The sequence below is a fragment of the Neolamprologus multifasciatus genome, chromosome 6 (genome assembly GCF_963576455.1).
Source record: "Neolamprologus multifasciatus chromosome 6, fNeoMul1.2, whole genome shotgun sequence".
Classification (NCBI taxonomy): Eukaryota; Metazoa; Chordata; class Actinopteri; order Cichliformes; family Cichlidae; genus Neolamprologus; species Neolamprologus multifasciatus.
Genome location: NC_140444.1, coordinates 14,116,863 through 14,135,693, shown reverse-complemented (window position 1 = coordinate 14,135,693; position 18,831 = coordinate 14,116,863). Strand labels below are relative to the sequence as shown.

General features: G+C 38.6%; 2 protein-coding genes across 4 annotated transcripts in view; both read right to left on the bottom strand.

The window, feature by feature from the left end:
- The window catches only part of LOC146516627 (E3 ubiquitin-protein ligase SMURF2-like), a 62,381-nt gene extending 53,149 nt beyond the window's left edge, over positions 1–9,232 (bottom strand). For both annotated transcript variants that reach the window (XM_085164249.1, XM_085164250.1), the window contains exon 1: positions 8,763–9,232. In XM_085164249.1, the coding sequence (XP_085020375.1) occupies positions 8,763–8,814 (52 nt within the window). In that variant the 5' untranslated portion in view covers positions 8,815–9,232. The remainder of the gene's footprint in view (positions 1–8,762) is intronic.
- Positions 9,233–10,319: 1,087 nt separating this feature from the next.
- Positions 10,320–18,784, bottom strand: LOC146516626 (importin subunit alpha-1-like). 2 transcript variants are annotated; one of them, XM_085164252.1, is made up of 11 exons: positions 18,670–18,784; positions 18,251–18,364; positions 18,009–18,149; positions 17,472–17,560; positions 16,698–16,966; positions 14,952–15,046; positions 14,067–14,330; positions 13,457–13,690; positions 12,985–13,167; positions 11,596–11,745; positions 10,320–10,589 (listed from the first exon to the last, which is right to left on the bottom strand). In XM_085164252.1, the coding sequence occupies exons 2-11, from the start codon at positions 18,314–18,316 to the stop codon at positions 10,500–10,502; spliced, it is 1,581 nt and encodes a 526-aa protein (XP_085020378.1). In that variant the 5' UTR covers positions 18,317–18,364; positions 18,670–18,784; the 3' UTR covers positions 10,320–10,499. The 2 variants fall into 2 exon arrangements, with proteins under 2 accessions (XP_085020378.1, XP_085020379.1); XM_085164253.1 differs by lacking the exon at positions 18,670–18,784 and having other exon boundaries at positions 18,015–18,149; positions 18,251–18,580.
- Between the last annotated feature and the right edge of the window lie 47 nt (positions 18,785–18,831).

The following is an 18,831-nucleotide window of genomic DNA, read 5'->3' as shown; positions in this document are numbered from 1 at the left end:
GATGAATCATAATCACTTACTCTATTCCACATTTCAACTGTCAAAACTGTATTGTTTAAAGGGGAGGAAAAAAAAAGGCACTGAAAAATTACACAATTTACAGTCCCAAAAATAAATTACACCACCAGGTACATACATCTCCCAAGCCCGCTGGTACTAGGCTCTAGCAATGTTTTGACTAAATTTGACAACCAGCTACATTCAATATAAAACAAGAGATAAAAGCCAAAATTACAATTTTATTTAGGGTTTTGCCTGTCTCAAAATGGGTCTCTGGTGGGTGAATATAGACATACATGACACTGATCTGAATTAAAGCAGTCTATTACTTTGTTTGATAAAAATATATGGCTTTTACTGCCAATTACTAATACTTAATAAAAATGTCTACTATACTTAAGCAACAATAAACTTCTTTTGTGAGTGCAAAAACATTTTCTATGCAGGAAAAACCCTTTGATTAAGCCAACAAAAAAATCATTACTTAAAAAAAGTAGTTAAAGTTAAAATTTGCCATTAAAAAGATTAATACACCTTTAATCATAATCTTAGTCCAACACACTAACATGAGCAAATCCAAAAGGAACATATAACTTAAAATTTGACAATGCCGGTCAGTTTTTCACTATCACTAACGTCCACTCTCTTTGTGACATTCATTCCCTAAATTTCAGAAAGCCAGCACACCTAATTTAGTTCACCACTGCGTGCTGACAGTATATCCTGTGGAAGCTCAACTGTGCACAGAAGTGCATGCAAGTATAGAACCAAAAAAAGAAGAAATGTGTTTAACACACAAACAAGCTGACACACAAATGTGTTTCCTGAGTGCTGATGATGAATACTGAGACAGTGGTCCCCGATAATTTCCCTGAAATACAGTCTGCCCTGTGGTAATGCAGAGTCTGGAACTGAGGCTGGATCTTTATCTTAATCACCAGCTTCCTAGCTACCCACCTCCCCAACCTCAGCACACACACACACGAACAAACAAAAAAGCATCAGCATTGCTTTCCCAAAATGTCAGAAAGAGAGGGACACAAACACAAGGCATGACTGTAGATGAAAAATATACAGCCTAGTATCACGCGCTCATACTGAATGGGAATAATCCTGAGATGATTCTTCCAGTCCTTCCCTGCTTGCTGCATGCCAGTTGGAGGCTGATGGAGGAAATGGATCACATAGACAGACTCCCTTCCTCCCAGTTTAATGCAGCCAAGAGGCCATATTTGAGAGATGGATTCATCCCCTTGTACATCTCGTGTCAGTCACCTATGAGGAACTCCATGTTCCACTGGATAAAGGAAAACCAAGTTCTGTTCTTATTAAGTTCAAATCACCCACCAACTCATTCTTCGCAGGAGACCAGGGTAAGTGAAGGTCAGCACAAGTGCCTGCAACCCTGCAGTGTTTGGAATACCAGTACTCAAAATCCAAGATTACTTTCTTTTCCATGCTCTGTGGGAACACTACAACATACTGCCTACCAGTAAACTAAAAGTAGGCTGATTTTCTAATTAACTGAAGCATCAAAGAGTAACTGTCACAGATAAATGTAAGAAGCAGCTCTAAAAATGTGAGAAATTTCATGGTGCCATTTAAATGCAGTGTGGGATGACATAACTGGGGATGAATCCGGTCACAATTCAAAATCCTGCAGCGTGTGGGACTTCACCCTTTGTAATTTCTAAATCAGTGCTGCTGCAAGAGGGGATCCTAATGAGTGTGGATAACGATCAGAGCACACTTCAAATTCAGCCGTCTCTGTGACTCATGACCAGAAAAACACTTACTTTGGTGGAGGAGAATTTAAAAACAAAATCAGTTCAACTTAACATTACTGTGAGAAACACTGACAGAATAAGACATGGCTGCAGTTGAGCTTTGCAGCAATATCATCACCTACAATCTTTTTTTTTTTTAAACATCTGTATAGAGTTACAAATAAAAGACCTGTGAGCCTCTGGCTGTTCCCTGTCATTATTGTTTAGCAAGTTACCAAAATGATTAGTCCTGGCACGGTACTTTAAGAAGCAAACCACATTAAGAGAATAAAAAAAAAGCTTTGAAGCATTACCATTTACAGCATTAATAAAGGTATTAAGAAGCCATAAGAAAGATTTTTGTGAAAATCCACAACTATGCAATTTTTAAAAAGCCCAGCTGTGCCAAAGGTAGGTTTAATTTTTTTAATTCAAATTTTAATGCTGCAAATCACTGGGCACTAGCTCATAAATAGATTTGGAAACTGAAGATGAAACCAATAAATTAAATAAATTTATAATTATTTGCTTAACTTCTTTAGATACAACCTTGCTCAGCCAATTTCCCATTTTTGCTAAAACTGTGAAAAACTAGGGAGCCAAGGAAGATGGCAGCACACTAGAAGAGCTCCCAGAAGTACCAACCCTTTTTTCACACAAACTGGAAATATATACCCTGACAGGTTGAGAGGTATAAATACTTTTGATGCGTTAAAACGTAAGACCTTCATAAGTGGCCAGATATTTGCAGTCTCCCAGAGAAATGTTGAGTAACAGTAAGGCTAACTTTTTCAAAGATGCGAGAATGAGACGCGTGCTAAGAACGAGGACCAGCCCGACGCTTGAAAATATTTCAGCGACTCCGAGCCCTCTGGAGGACTCAAGCTGTACTGATGGGGGGAAAAATACCAATTCTGACTTTATGGAAGAAATACGAAAGACTAGTGCGACATTGCAAAGAGCTTAAAGACTCAGCGAAAAATATTTAAAAAGGACTGGGCAAAGATGTGTGAGAAGAAATTGGTGACGCTCTGGGCACATATGGAGGATTTGGAGAAACGGAGCTGGGGAAATAATGTGAGAATGGTGGGGCTGAAAGAAGGCAAATAAGAAAGGGTGAACATGGCTCAGTATGTGGAGAGGATCACCTGGTGGCACCTAAACTAGATATGAACAAACCACCCCAAACCATCCCGATGCAGTTTCTGTGCTCATCGGCTTGATAAGGTACTACAGATGGCCAAAGAGAAACAGGAGTTAGAATGGGAAGGCTGCAAACTATCCTTCTTTGAGTATCTGATGAAGGAGCTTGTGGAAAAGTGGAGAGCTTTCAACATTGTAAAGAAACACCTTCTGGTGTTCCCGGCAACACTCGTCTTCACTTGGAAAGGAAATAGAAATACAATCTGAGATAGCGCAGAGGCTGAAACTTTTCTAGAAGAAGCCAATTAGAGAAGATGTATTATCATAGGAAGTGTATATTCCTCAAACACAAGGTAAAATTCATGCTGGTTCTATGCTTTTGGACTCAGGTGGTTGTTTTGCCTAAGCACGATTTTCAATGAGCCTCACAGACCAACTTTAAATAATAGATAAGTAGTAGTTAATAAAGGACTATAAAGCGGCAACATGTTCCCTGTTGCATCCCTATAGTTTTACGTTGTTGGTTTTTATGTTTGTAAAAGTATAGAACACAAAGCACCCACATTTTACAAATTACTTATTGGCATACAAAGGGATGTCTGCAAAGGTGTAAGGATTATCTGACAGAAGGACCTTGGCTGTAGTATTAATGAGGATGAATGATTGAAATTGAGTTAAATGATGTCAAAGACATTAAAGAGTCTAGGCTTCATGGAATGGGTCTACTTTCCAATAATTTATGTTGGAAATGTCAAGCAGAACCAGGAACCTTTATACATATGAACTGGGACTGTTAACACATTTTCCCATTTTGGAAAATAGTATTACAGCACATAGGAAAGTGGCTGGGCACGGTGATACCCATGTCACCATGACTATTGCAGGATCAGACAATAATACCTAATATTTCAAAGCACCAAAGTACAGTGACGCAGGTGGGATTGGTCAAGGCTGTCAGAGTAATCCTCAGATTATAGAAAACCACTTCTGCTCTGGATATTAAAAACTGGTTGGAATTCATGCTGGAAACAGTGTCATTTGAAAACATGCTGGCCAAGCTAAATAACAATACAGAAAACTTCAAGAAATCCTGGGACTGTAGATGCCATGAACTGCTATTCCGAGAAACACTGGTGACCGACTTCCTTTCCCTTATTTGTTGTGGCTGTTTTTTTCGCTCTTTTTTTTGTTCCCTCTGAGGATGTATGTAAAAGAATTTCATCTTTGAAATTTTTATAGTATTATTTTGGTATGGTTAGCACTGACCTGGTAGCTTTATGTTTAAGTTATGTTATTCCTTGTCTGTTGTAAAAAAAAATTAATAACAACTTAATAACCTAATAACAACAAAAAAACATTGAAAAACTACAAAGACTATAGAACAGACAGAATAATGGTGGACTAGTTTGCAACGTTAATTCCTAAATTCCTGCAGTCTCGATCACTTAAACCAAAGGTGGTCTCAATTAAACACTTGTGTACGGTGAGCGATGCATGCTCAAGCCTTTTATATCACTGGTCATCACTGTAAGAATAGAAATTCTGGTCATTCTATATGTGAACCTCAATTCCCCCCCAAACACATACTTCCTTGTAATGATCACAGAATGTGTTTGTTATCAGGACAAAGTCTCTCCAAGGTTTCACATTCCTGGAATTCTGTCTGAAGACCACGCAAGTCCATGTAAAACCATCCACATATTTGGGGGGGGGGGGGGGGGGGGGGAACCCAGGACAACAAGCAGGAAGCTCATTCACCAAAGCACTGCCCAGACCACTGTTTGCAGATAAAATATCTGAGCAGCTTCCATTATCTATTACCACTATTCAATGGCACAACTGCTTCAATATCCATGCACCACCGATGCTGTATCCAGCTTATTGAAAATGTTTTGACTACTCAATCATTATTTCTGATATTAATCTTGTGCTCAGAAATTGTAACTGTAAATTCACTCTTCGTCTTCCCCACATAACAAAATCCATACTTTTACTACAGGTTTGGTCCTACAAGCGATTCTACCACTCACTTGAATTTTTTTTTAACCTATATGTCAGTGTGATAAATCATCCCCTTCAATGATCACAGCCCCAGGGTGGCTGTGGCTACAATGTAGCTTGCCATCACCAGTGTGTGAATGTGTGCGTGAATGGGTGGATGACTGGATATGTAAAGCGCTTTGGGGTCCTTAGGGACTAGTAAAGCGCTATATAAATACAGGCCATTTACCATTCAATAATGGCATTACAGTTCAACAAGGAAAATTTCCAGAGGGAAGAGAATTTTAAAAAAAAAAGTGTAGGTTCAACAGATAAGTCTGTCGTTACAAGATTATCTCTCAATTTAGTAGAACACTTTGTGGGTAGACAATTAACACTTTCCAACCAGCAGGGTGCTCATACAAAATATGCCAATATTTTCTCCCCACATTTGTAAGAGTGAAAAAGTAAAAGTTAAAAGTTATCTATTTTTCTAACCCTAGAGAGGGAAACAATTTTTTTTCTTTCCCAGAAAAGAGAATACAAAGCATTAGCTTGTTTCTCAAACTCCTCCTCAAAACTGCACATCTTTTCTATCCACAACAGCTGACTATATGGTAATCTCTTCTTCAAAGAGAATGGATGATATCTTGAATAATGAAAAAAAAAATCCTATCAGCCCACTTTTAATAAATAATAGTTTGTATTAGTTCTGATTTATTCATTCTCACATTTAAAATGAAACCTCACAATTGGCCTCTGTTATAAATGTAAAACTAGGTAACCTTTAGTTAAATCTATTTAGATCCTCAACAGTGCCAATAAATATAAATATAAGTCATAAATATATCTGAACCAAAAGTTAATAAAGGAGAGGTATGATCATGATCAACATGATTAAGTTCAAGTTTCCCCATAAATAAATTCACATAACTAGGACTGACAGGGCTACCCACTGAGAGCCTTTGCTTCTATAGGGGGAAAAAAAAACAAAAAAAAACTCAAATCTGAAAAGATTCTTAGTGTGAACTATTTCTACTAACTTTATCAGCAATTTTGTTGCTAAAGTTCCCTCTTTCCTTGCATTCAAATTATAATGTAGGGCCTTCCAACTCCTGTTTATGGGGAACATTCGCATATAAACTCATGACTTCCATTGGACATAAGATTAGTATCTTTGATCTCACTCACAGATATTAATTTACACAAAAAAAGGAGAGCCTACTGACACAACAGGAGATCCTGGAACAGGCCCCCACACAACTTATATCAATCTTGGGTAATGTATAAGAGAATGGGAAATCTAGGATGTTCGTCTAACAAATATCCAAATTGACCTTGTGATATTAAAGTGCCATTTACAGCTAGAGTGTTCTTTATTTACGTCTAAATTTTAAATGTAGGATCATAACTTTAAGAACTGTAGAAGTCTGTATTACGCAACTGATTCATTACTTGAACTGCAGTATGATTCTTTGTTCTGCCTACCACACCACCTTCACTAGCATACTGGATAACTACTGTTTCATCATTTGCAAGATTTTTTAAGAGCCTGTGGAATAAATTAGGATAGCACTTGCACCTCCTCTTTAACTAAATGATAGAAAGTTTGCAGAGAAGCATTAATATCTTGGGGAAGAAATATGTTTTTAGATTTTAACTTCTTACTCCTCTGCAGCTCGTTAATTTTATCTTCATCACTTGAGTAAAGAGATTGTGAAGAGTGAGAGAATCTTTACATGAAAAGAAAGCTTTGAGTCTTAGTGCATGAAAATTCTTGACAAATTCAATCTTGGTCATAAACTATTAGTCTTTTTAGAAGGCTCAAAAGATAGACATTTGGATAACATGGTAAAAAAATGTGATTACCTACTTGTGGTGTTAAGTTTGTAAGGGCTAAACTTAGAATGTATATTCTCTTGCAACCCTTTAATTTAAGAGCATGTGTAAATTCTGAAATTAACAAGCTCAAGTCCAGTGAACATTTATTCAAGCCTTCCCCACCAATAGGTAAATATGTACCTTATTTATCCCTCAATCCCCTCACAATCCTTTTTTCCCCTCCAATACTGAGATAATGCAACTCCCTCTGCTTCATACATTCTAAGTGTTACAACAAAAACTCCCAAGTCCAAAATACCTTGGGAGGCAAGTCTGAGGAGAAAAAACAAAGTTCCTCTCACTAACCACCACAGAGAAGAGGCAAGCAGGAAGAATAGCTGGGTAAATTTTTGAGTACCGATTTGTCTTTTCAGTACAACTATACCCTGTTCTGTATGAATGAGCTTGTTGTTCCCCGTAGCAAACTGCACTTAATGAGTGCAACCAATGACTCCACAGCCATAGATGCTACAGTGCTGAACAGTGACACTAAATAAAGGTAAAAACATCACGGTCAAATAGTTTAAGTTCCCTTCTTGCCTTCAGCAGTCATGCCAGATAAAAATCAAATCATTTGACTGATTTTGAATGGTTGATCAACCTTAGAATTGTGTCACGCATAAAGTAATAGGCCCCAGCTCTCAGAGATTTACAATACACCGTAAATAAGAAACCAGAGCCAGAGTAGCACTATGACATACTGAAGAAATAATGCTACCTGACAGCTTTTCCAAGCTTTGGAAACAATGGCAGCTAACTTATAAACACCGAAATTATTGAACAAGTGTTTCACTCAGTCATCATCAGCACATCAAAACACCTGGTGATTTTTAAGATTTTTCAATAAATAGAGATATTCTTACATCATTAGAAGAGCAGAACAAAGGAAAATGTAACTCATTCTCATCTTCTTCTAATTAATTCATACAGCTTGCTTTAATTCTGCCCGTTTGCAGTAACACAAGACTCAAGACTATACTTTTGTTGATAACTTTGGCTTTAACAACAAAAAAAATATGTCAACCACATTTCTTCATTTCTTCAAATGTATCAAGTAACTTAATTATGTTCACCTTTCATTATAAATTCATCAGAAATGGCATAGAGCACTACAGCCCACTGTGAAATAAACTCCAAGGGAGAAACTACTTTATCTTTTTTTCTGCCAAGCTAAGCAAACTGAACGAACTGACATAGCTTTCACCAGATAACTGCGATGAAAGACAAAGTAGAGTTCCTGTATATACCCATGACGAAATATATCCTACAGAGGTCATCTCCCCGTTAAACCACTCGCTCTTCAGGGTAAACAAAAATAAATACTTGTGTAAACTAAAAATAAAGCGGCGTATTACACCACCTTCACCTCTTCTGCTGCCTCACGCTTTTCCTCGAAATTCATCATTGCCATTAGGGACGTTGATTTGTAATATACTGTCGGCTTATTTTGCACTTGCCGTGAAGAAACACAGCAGCTATCTTTGGAAAATTAAGATAATATATGACTTTAAAAAGGGTAAGGCTGTAATGTAAGGCTTTTACTGCCAATAAAAGTATTTAAAATAACCACTTATCACAATGCTGAAGGGCTTTGAGGAAACGTGTCGATATCAAGCTTAAGTATTTAAACATAGCTAACCTTCGAGGGGGGGGGGGGGGGGGGAATAATAACCACCCAATAAACACTGTTGTCAACGCTAATGTGTGCTAACGATAAAAGCTCATTCACTAGCTTCCAATATTCCTCAGTATGCTACCCAGGATTTCAATTAAAAATTAAGGAATTCAGTCAAGTCAGAACAATAATAATAATAATAATAATAATAATAATAATAATAATAATAAGGTAAGATATGGTTTAGCGCTTTTATAGATTACAACACAGGACAGAGTTATGCTGTACAATCAGGAGACGCTAGTTAGCATGCTGGGCTAGGAGGCTAGCTCGCTAACGTTTCCGAGCGGCGCAGGAGGGGGTTTAAATTTTCTTACCAGTCAACCGCAGCTTTACTGGGCCATTTCTCCTAACTCCTTGGTTAGACATTCCCCTTCGTGTTCCAGCTTGACGAATATTCACAAAAGTGTCACCGTGTAGGTTTTTTTTCCTTCTTCTTTTTCAAAAAGGCATCTCCCAAACAAATCCCTCTGCTAGCTTGGGGTTAGCTTGTAGTATCACCATAGCAAATCACGCTGACTGTGCACGCAACAAACAGGTAACATAATCACATCCCTGGAATAACACTCTCCGCGCGAACTCCTTTTCCGCAAAACAATTGCAAATAACTACATTTCCAAATGCAGATCATGCCGTGTGCCACGAGTACTGATACAAGTCAGCAGAGAGGCTCGTCCTCCATCCGGACAGGCGTCTGCTCTGCCTGGGCTGCCTGGACTCAAGTTGTTCGTGATGATGGTGAAGACAGTTCTACTGCAGGCAGGCAGGGACAGGGGAGGAAAACACGAGAGGACATCCGGTGCGAGCGTTCAAAATAAACTCACAATCAAAACAATGCTTTATAGTTTTCCAGTACCAACTACTTCCTTATTATGAATATTATAGATCAGATTTTGCTATTTAAAAAAAAGAAAAAAAATCGAATCCAACAGGATAACTTCACTGCTGGGCCCTGAACAGGTCATGTTGGTTATAAACTCAGCTGTCGTGTTTCTTAATTGTTCACCTTATTCACCGATGACACCAAGCTTCTGAAGATAGAAAGGTGAGAGTTTTAAAGAAATGTTTTGATATTAGAAAACTATCATGGTTAACTGTTGTAGTAAAAGGAAGCATATCTATATATATGTATATATTTGGAAATAAAAACAAACAAAACTATGATGAATAATATTGAAGGAGGGGTATAATTTTATAGCAAAGCTCATATAAATGCTTTTTAAAAATGCATAAAACTAATACGCCAGTATATAAAACCAAAAAAATTACTGAATCAAGAAATAATTAAATTAGACGCCTTCTAATTTTGAAACACTTAAACACAAAACTAATATAAAAATATATATAATTCCAAACTTTGCTCAAGGGTCGTCTGAAGTAACAAAGATGTAGTGTGAACCTAAGGCGAAAAATATGCTCTAAACTCTCAAATAATGAAACCAGTTAGCTCAAAACAAGTGGTGCCACCCCACCCCAAGGTTACATGCTGTATAGATGCATAGAACCTTCCAAGTCATCACCCCAATATAAAATACAATATAGTGCAAAACTGAAATTCCATCCAGACTATAGTTACTACACTGACACACCTTGTTTTTAAACCTAACAAAAGTAGAAATAGTGTCACCTAGTGGTAGTGAAGACGTACTGCCTGTTTAGCGCAACAAAACTGTGCATCTGAAATTAATCCACTAGTTTACAATAGCTTATTTAATAAAAAAAAAATAAGTTAAAATAAAATAATCATTATAATTAATGATGAATCATTATTAATTTTCTAATTAATTTTCTGTTTTATAAAAAAGCATAAGCTCATTGTTTGTTATACACACACACAGGGAAACAGATGAAACCTCAATCAATAAAACTCAGTATGAATTAATAAAGGTTTATTTACAAATGTTTTTTTAAAAAAAAACATGTATATTTATTTTTCTATGCTGTTAAGTACAAAGTTCAAAAGACTAAAAAAAATTTGCCCCCTCCCCCCAACAACAAGAACCACAATGCAACAATTACTATTTGTTTATGTTACAAAAAGATAAGTGGACGTGTTAAAATTTAAAAGTGCTTTGGTCTTCGGGGATGTGGAAGGCAAAGCAGTCTCCTCCAGCCTCAGGAACAACCGACTCTTCAACGTCATTCTAAAAAGCAAGTTTGAGAGAAGCATTAGACGACTAACCAAGTTATGGTAATGTTTCTGGGATGTCTCACGTACACACACTGAAGATTTTCAGACATGAGACAAATAAGATTGTTGGTTTCATCAGTCAGTTAAATTGTTGACATTTGTGATTCAGACACAACACCATTCAGAAATTAACCCTGTGCATGACTGGACAATACAGAGCAGAGCACTCTCTGCCCATGTTGCTGTTGATGACAAAGCAGCTGCTTCTTCCCTGAAGAAGCTGGTTTTAGTTTCCTCTCTCTTTTTCCATATCACAATTACATGGTGCAATCCTAACCAAGTTATGGCAATGTGGCCTGGACTCTCTCCAAAACATGTCCCTATATTCCATCTGCTCCTGGATGTGAACATAAATGTCTACTCCGGTAGACTCGACCAAGAAGAGCGTATTCTTTTAGCTATGAAAGGGTCTCTGTAAAGTGGTTAATATTAAAAGGCAGACTGCGTACGGACAGGCTGCACTAGAGCCAAAATCAGTGAACCTCTAAGTGTTTTTGATTAGATTTGACTGATGACTCTACACATTATTTTTTTAGGTTCAGGCAAGAATTTAATTCAAAGTAAATCTAGATAACACAAAAAAAAAACCTGTTCACAGAAGGCGCATGAAGGGATTTTAAGGAGGGTGCTGAGTGGCAAAGGTGAACATCTCTTTGGAATTTTTACAAATTATTTCTAAAAGCCTGGTTTATGACTTTCAAAACAATTTAGACTGATGATTTATCTTTACATTTTCCAAAGTATAAAATTAAGCAAGTTTTTAAAGATGCCCTCGTTTTAAATGAACCCACTATGGTCCGTCAACATCATTAATTTCAAGCTGCATACAGCTTTATCTGAATGCTTTCATTGTCGGTGCTGAACACTGTTGCTGTCAACCATTCTTCAAACCGATCTGACTGCTCCACTTTCACCTGCTATGAGTATCTGACGGGAACCTTGTTAGGAGGAACACCTACCTCGTCAGAGAAGAATGTGTCTATAATATTAAGCGAGGACTTGTAGACTGCTTCATTGTCGTGGGACTGCAGTGCTTCAATCTTGTCCAAACCACCCAGCTCCTCAATCATTAGGCACAGTTTCTGAAGTTCTACGGTTTTTTTTGCCATCTGTGCAGAAAGGGAAACGCATGTCAGATCAAAAGTTTCCACACAGAAATAATTAACCTAACCTAACAGTTATCAGATTTTATTAGTGACCACCAACAATGTACCACTGAGACAATAACATGAGCAAATTCGGTACATCATTTTAATGTTTTCTAATCTCAGAAAATCAAGTATCCCATTAACCCAAAACTACTACACTGTTAACCTACAAAAACAAATGTCTCCTGTCAGGGGAGTGTATAAATCAACGAAATTCATGTGATTCACATTCCTCACAGAACCTGATTCCATACATTAGGTCCATTTTACTTCACTTCTTGACGTTGACTTTGTAATATTGCTAGAGTTCTGGCATTAAAGTTTTCCATTTAAAAAAAAAAATACTTGAAATTAAGTCTAACAGTTCATGTTGCAAACCTAAAAACTAACTAAGATAAGGATAAAAGATTTTTTCAGGTTCCCTCATTTCTTGTTTTGAATGAGATATAGCAACGAGCCATATTAGAGGCTCAGATTAAAATAGAAAAAACTTCCAATACTATGAAGATCGTTCCTATTATTATATTTTGACTTAGTTTTTAATGTTAATTTAACGCACCAATGAAACTATGAATCTGACTTTTTGTCTACACACCTACTTGGCTCGACTCAGTTTCAGTCGTTTTCCATTACAACTGAGTACCACCTAATGTGCCTGGAGTCATTATAGCAATGCAGCCTATAGTCCCATCATGTCATTTGTTATACACTACAATGTGTGTATAACTGCTGCTCGGTGTATGGTTTTTGTCAGACTTGAGGATCACTGTGTTGTTTTTGTGTAGCCATTTCCCTCGTTTTTGGGTTTCGAAAAGGGTGGTTTTGATTTTCATGAAGAAGTCACTCTCATGACTCATCGAGTGACAGCACTGATCAGCCAACGGGTGGCATGCAGTACGGTGATGTCACATTTCAGATCGTGTCAGATCACTTGGAACTAAAAAAGTACCTGGTACCAGGTAATACAACCAAATGGAAAACCCTAAAAAACTGAGTGGAGCCAAGCTGGTAATAGAGGAAAAGAGGTGTTATATTTTAATGTATAACTGGTAGTTTTCATAAAACACCGAGTTGATTGGCTAGAGTCTAAAGAGAGACTCAGAATATGTCTGCGTTTTTAGCCAAGTTGAAATCTATTCCACACACCAGTTTAGAACTACCAAGCAGAAACTGCAGTTTCACTTTAGCCTTTTATTATACCTGTAAAATATTGTATATTGCATCCAGGATGACTAGAACAATCTTGCTGTCCTTGGTTATCAGCAGATTGAGAAGAGGCTCTAGCACATTGCAATGAACCAGGTAGGCCACCTGGTCCACTGTTCCACCGCTGGTATAATTGGTAACAGCCCACACTGCCTCTCTCTGCGTCTTGTAGTCTCCCTAGACAGGAAATCCATCAATTCAGTTTTTATATCAGAAAAATTATAAACAAAATTATCAAATAAATAAATTGCTGAAGGTTACAGAAAAGTTGGGGAAAGATTCAATGACTATACTGATCAGGATCTAATTAGCTACAGAGAAGTCGGTGTTTATAGCAGATCTATAAATAAAGATTTGTTTTATTTATTTCCTCCTTTGTTTTAAACACTGACAAGTTTAATATAAATGTATCTAATAATAAGGACACATGTAACAAGTCTGCTCTAATTTCTGGTAGCACTCTGACCTGCTGGAGGATCTCCACCAGGATGGGGATCAGGCCTGCGTTTATAACTTCCTGAATCTGGTTGTCCTTGCCGGCGGTGATGTTGGACACTGTCCACGCAGCTTCTTTCTGGATGTTTGGCTTTGGGTGGCGCAGAAGGCTGGGAAACAATGCCAGAGAACCTGCATTCAGCACACACTGGGTCTGCTCATCTGTCCCAGTCACAATGTTGCCAAGTGAGCGCAGGGCTGGAGTCTGTGAGGTAGAACAAGAGCAAGCTGGTTATTTTAAGCACTCTCAATTTAGAAAGTATACAGAATACAATCACACACATCTGACCTTCATGTAATATAAATAAAACAGATTATATATAATAAAAAAGTAATGAAGAAAGAACCAAAGAGAATATTTCTATCTTTGTGATTAGGTGGAAGAAAGTGACCCAAGAGGCCATAGTGTATAACTTCAACCCCTGTTGTGAATTCTGGATATGCTGTTTTACCGCCAACAGCTTCAAACTTAACAGGACACCAAGCATAGACAAGACATCATAGCATCTGAAATTAGTGGGAATGTTTGATAACTAAACAAATACAACAGTCAGAGTTTAATAAATTGCACTGCCACATACCACAATACTGAGCTCCCCACAGGCGAGTAGCTGCACCAGACGGGGCACCAGGCCAGCCTGCACCACCACCTCTATCCTCTCATTGGTGTGATCGGTCAGGTAGGACACAGCCCAACAGGTGTCCGTCAACACCTCCTTGTCATCGTGATGCAGGAGGCGCACAAGGGCTGGAAGCAGCTGCAGCACCGCCTCCAAAGGAGGTGGGGGGTTCTTGTTCCGACACAGGTTGGATATGGTCCAGGTGATATTGCGCAGGTAGGCGGGCTGGTATAGTGGGTTTAGATTCAAGTGTTATTTTATAACAATGATCACAAATGTGATTATTAGTGAATTACTATAATGACGTTAAATAGGTAAGTAACTCTTCGAGCTTCGAGAGAGTCTTCAAACTATACAAGCTCAGTGCCTTAAACAACATGACCTCATAGTTAACAACACACCCAAAAATAAAAAACTTGAACTAAAAAAAGCTTTTAGTAACACCTGCAAAAATAAAATGAGAGCAGCTCAGAGGGAACGTGTGCACTATGGATTACCCCAGTAAATAACTGCCCAATTTGCCCAAATCAAACCAGTGACCTCACTACTGCCAGCTAAAGGTGTGCATTACCTGTTGAACAGGAATAAAAAATTCACAGCTCATGCTAAGGCCTCATTGACACATTTTAAGGGGTAAATATCAATCTACTTGAGCTTCATTTTTGGATTGGTCTTTAATTACATATTTAATCGTTTATAGAATGCCAGAAAATTGCTGGTTTTTTATTTTGATATAAGGTATAAAAGCTGTTTGTTTCAACTTGTTCAGGTTGTTGATGTATTTATCGTGAGATAATTTAATACAAATGTCTGTTAAACGCTCAATAATATTTGATAGAAACTCACAGGAAATACAGACAGGTCAGGGGCTGACAGCAAAGCCAGGAGTGAATGAACACCACCATGTGAGATCACTAGGTCTCTGGAACTGGGCCCATCACCTACATTTAGAGGAAAAAAACATCTTTAGAGTAATCAGAAAAAAAGGCACATAAAGGCAGATACCGTAATTGTCGGGCTATAAGCCGCTACTTTTTGCACAAGCTTTGAACCCTGCGGCTTTTAGTCAGGTGCGGCTTTTCTATGGATTGTCCATGATTTTTGTCATATCGTAAGACGATTTGTTTTGTTTGTTCCGCTGTTCTCCGGCACTACGTTGCCTGGCGGAAGGATCGGGGTTCAAGAGTGGTATGTTGGTCACATGTCCGTCCGCCAGGCAACGTAGTGCCGTACGAAGTAGCGCGAAAAACAAACTTCAAAGTAGCACTACGCGTTCAGTGGGAGGCGTCGATGATGAGCGGTGATAAACTTACGAAAAGCAAGTTAGGCCCAACTCCACCAGTGGATTCTGACAGCGTGGAAAAGTGTGGAAACATCCACAATCACCAACGGATTTCGAAGGGCTGGACTGCTGCATGATGGAGACACTGCCACGGCCCTTCTGAGGGTGTTCGACTCTGACACTGACAACGAGGATTTCTTTGGTTTTGAAAGTGACAACGAAGGAAAGAAGCGGAGAGCGGATGACGAAGCCACCCTGAGCCTGTTCGTTTCCGACACTGGAGAAGAGGACTTTGGTGGTTTTAGTGCGCAGGAAGATGGTGGTGAATGACTGACTTTTCTTCTTGTTAAAGCCGTGTCACTGCACCTGAGCCTAAAAAGTATGCTGAATCTATTTTTCTGGTGTGCTGTAGGTTATTGTTATGTACTACATTTGTTACTCATTTATGAAGCACAGTACATGTTTCGTACTTGTATTTACCGCTACTTGTACATATACCTAAAAAGTTATGCAAATATGTACCCATAACTTGTTTTTCAAAATATTAATAAAAGGGGTGTGTCGCCAAACAGCCATCTCTTTCCTGACAATTCCCTTTGTGCATATTCTCTTACATATGATAGGTCAACATTGAAACACCTGCGGCTTTTAGTCAGGTGCGGCTAATGTATGTACAAAACAGGATTTTCCCCTGATTTTAGCTTGTGCGGCTAATATTCAGGTGCGCTTTGTAGTCCGGGAAATACGGTACTTTGAAAGTACATAAGGTTAGCAAAACTAAAATTTCAGACTTCTAGTTTTTTGCTTAATCACCTTTGGAAAATGGACCCAATGTGTGACTCAGCAACAACGCACTTTTTACTGTATACTAGTGGTGCAACGGATCAAAAATCTCATGGTAAACGCCTCTGCTCCTCCACTTGGACCGCTAGCGCTGGCCATAACTATCGCTTGACAGACTCACCACGCGCACCATGCGCATACTTTTTTTTCCTTCTTTTTCGAATCTTCGGATCACGTGCGTGCCGAACCGTGGAGCGGGATCGGTTCGGATTATGGATCAACTGTGATCCGTTGCACAACTACTGTATACATACAGAAATGCACTCTAAAGCCTTTAATATCAGAGGCTAAATGGAACTCTAGATGAACTAAAGTGGGCACAATTGTCCACAATAATCTACAATACATGCTGACATCAAAACTATCAGAGCATACACCTGGAACAGTGTAGGATGTAGTAATGCACAGAAGTACATAAAATAACATCAAATCCAAAGAAAGAGGTTGAGTCTTGTGAGCCACAGTACCTGCAATGTTACCCATAGCCCAAATGGCCTGTTCGCTGATGTGCTGATGGGGTGATGTCACCAGGCTGATGAAAGCTGGAATGGCCCCTCCATCTATTACAGCAGAAGTCTGGTCTGAAGTACCTGAGGCAATGTTAGTCAGGGCCCAAGCTGCCTCAAATTGGATGGGGGGGCATTCAGACAACGCCAGAAAACTAACAAACGTTGGGATGAGTCCAGCAGCAATGATGCTGTCAATGGGTGGCTGTTTTTCTCTGGAAAGTAGCCTTCTGTGAATCAGAAAAACACAGTTGGATCGTTGTTAAAATCGAAGTAACTTAAAAGTAAAGGAAAATCAATTTTCAAACTGTTTAATATCATTAATATAGTAATACCAGTGATATAACTACAGGCAGATAGAGAGTGTTACAGAAACAGGACAAAGAATAAGAATAGTACAGTGTACAACAAATAAACAAAGTTAAAGTGCCACAGGCCCATAGTGAGTCCCTTTTACTGGGAGAAAGCACAAACATTTCATATATATACAACACTGATTTAAAAAATATATATATTAAAAATTAGGTTACGTTTAAAAAAGTAAAAAACCTGAGTGTGCAACAGAGTAGTGCAAATTGCACTGATAAAAAATATGTACACTATAATACACTACAAAAACACAAGTGCCTCATTACACAACCTTTTTTTCTCTTCCAGCCTGAGGTTGTCACTGAGCAACTGTGTCACACATCCACACCCACACACAGTCAATTAACCCAGCATTACAAGTATTACCTGGCTGCCTGCGTTGCCTGCAGCTTATGATCTAAATTCTCGCTGTTTACACCTCCGACAATTTCCTCTACAGTCCAGTGAGGAGGAGGCTATGAAAACAGAAAGAGAAATGAAAGGGGATTACTGCCAATAAAACCAGAGCAGATAAAAATAACACATTTAGAGGAACTTGCTTTGAATGTTTTTAGGTCATGGTAACTCAATCGGGGCAACATATCTCAATTATAAATGGACATTTTATAAATTATCTGACATACATTTTTTTCAACAGTCAACAGTCTGTTATCACCAGACAGACACCTGCTCCAAGATTTAGTGACCTTTGGATAATGCTTGCAAATTGAGCAGGCTTAGCTTTTGTTCTTCCTGTGTGCACGCTCAGCAGAGGTGTTCCTTTGGAAGCTGTTACATCCTGTTTATAACGAGTAAACTTCTGTAACAATCCAATGTTTCAAACAAGTTAAGCAGCTGTGGTTATATCAGGTGGGTCACCTTTACTCTCACAGCCAAACCAAACACAGATAACCTGCTGATTACCCTTACGTTGGGGTCTTTCTCTTGCAGAGGGGACGTTGGCTCGTCCAGAAGGCTGTGGACATTTCTCCTCTTGAGGATGTGGTCATCCTTCTTGGCTCTTCGCAGCTCCACATTGACTTCCGCTCTTCTGCGCCTCAGCTCCTGATTATACCGACACACAAATAAAAGATATACCACACCATTCAGCGCATTTGGGATACCGAATTAACTCTCTGACGTTTACTGCTAGGTTCAGAGCTTACATTAGCATCTTTTCCTTTATTTTTGAACTGGTTGAGTCTCGCTCCGTTGTCCGTGCCCGCTGACATTCCTGACCGTTGAGCAACACAATCGATTCCACTAAAATCAGACGCTACCTGTAATAATTTCACAACGACAAAAAATAAGCGGCAGCAGCCACGGTTGCTTTTAGTTTCAGGTGTCAACTAGTAAGCAGGCGCTGAGCTAGCTAACCAGGCGGTTGTCTCGAAGCCAAGCCGGTTATCTAACACCATGTGGCCCTTCAGATACAAGGTCTGTCTAATAATCTAAAACCCCGCTGAAACTCAGAAAACAAAGGTTATACATTGTATTAGCAATTACAAAAGCTCAATAGCAATTTCAATAAGAGAAAAAACAAATAAATGCACTATTAGCCACATAGCATGTACAACGTGCTTACCGTTCAGATTTCTTGTATTCTTTTAATATATGCACGACGTCATGTAACGACGTTCCAATTTTTCTGATTTTTAATTGGCCAGTTGGATTTTTTTAGCACCGCCTCATTGGTCACGTTTAAGGAAAAGAAGCATCAAACAACAAATATGTTGTCAAAGGCAAC

What these genes read in the sequence shown, in the direction of transcription:
- LOC146516626 (XM_085164252.1), bottom strand. Translation starts at nt 18,316, where the DNA reads ATGTCAGCGGGCACGGACAACGGAGCGAGACTCAACCAGTTCAAAAAT. An exon ending in ATAAAGGAAAAGATGCTAAT is followed by an intron (nt 18,150 to 18,250) that starts GTAAGCTCTGAA and finishes CGGTATAATCAG; the next exon opens with GAGCTGAGGCGCAGAAGAGC. An exon ending in ACACATTCTTCTCTGACGAG is followed by an intron (nt 10,590 to 11,595) that starts GTAGGTGTTCCT and finishes CTTGCTTTTTAG; the next exon opens with AATGACGTTGAAGAGTCGGT.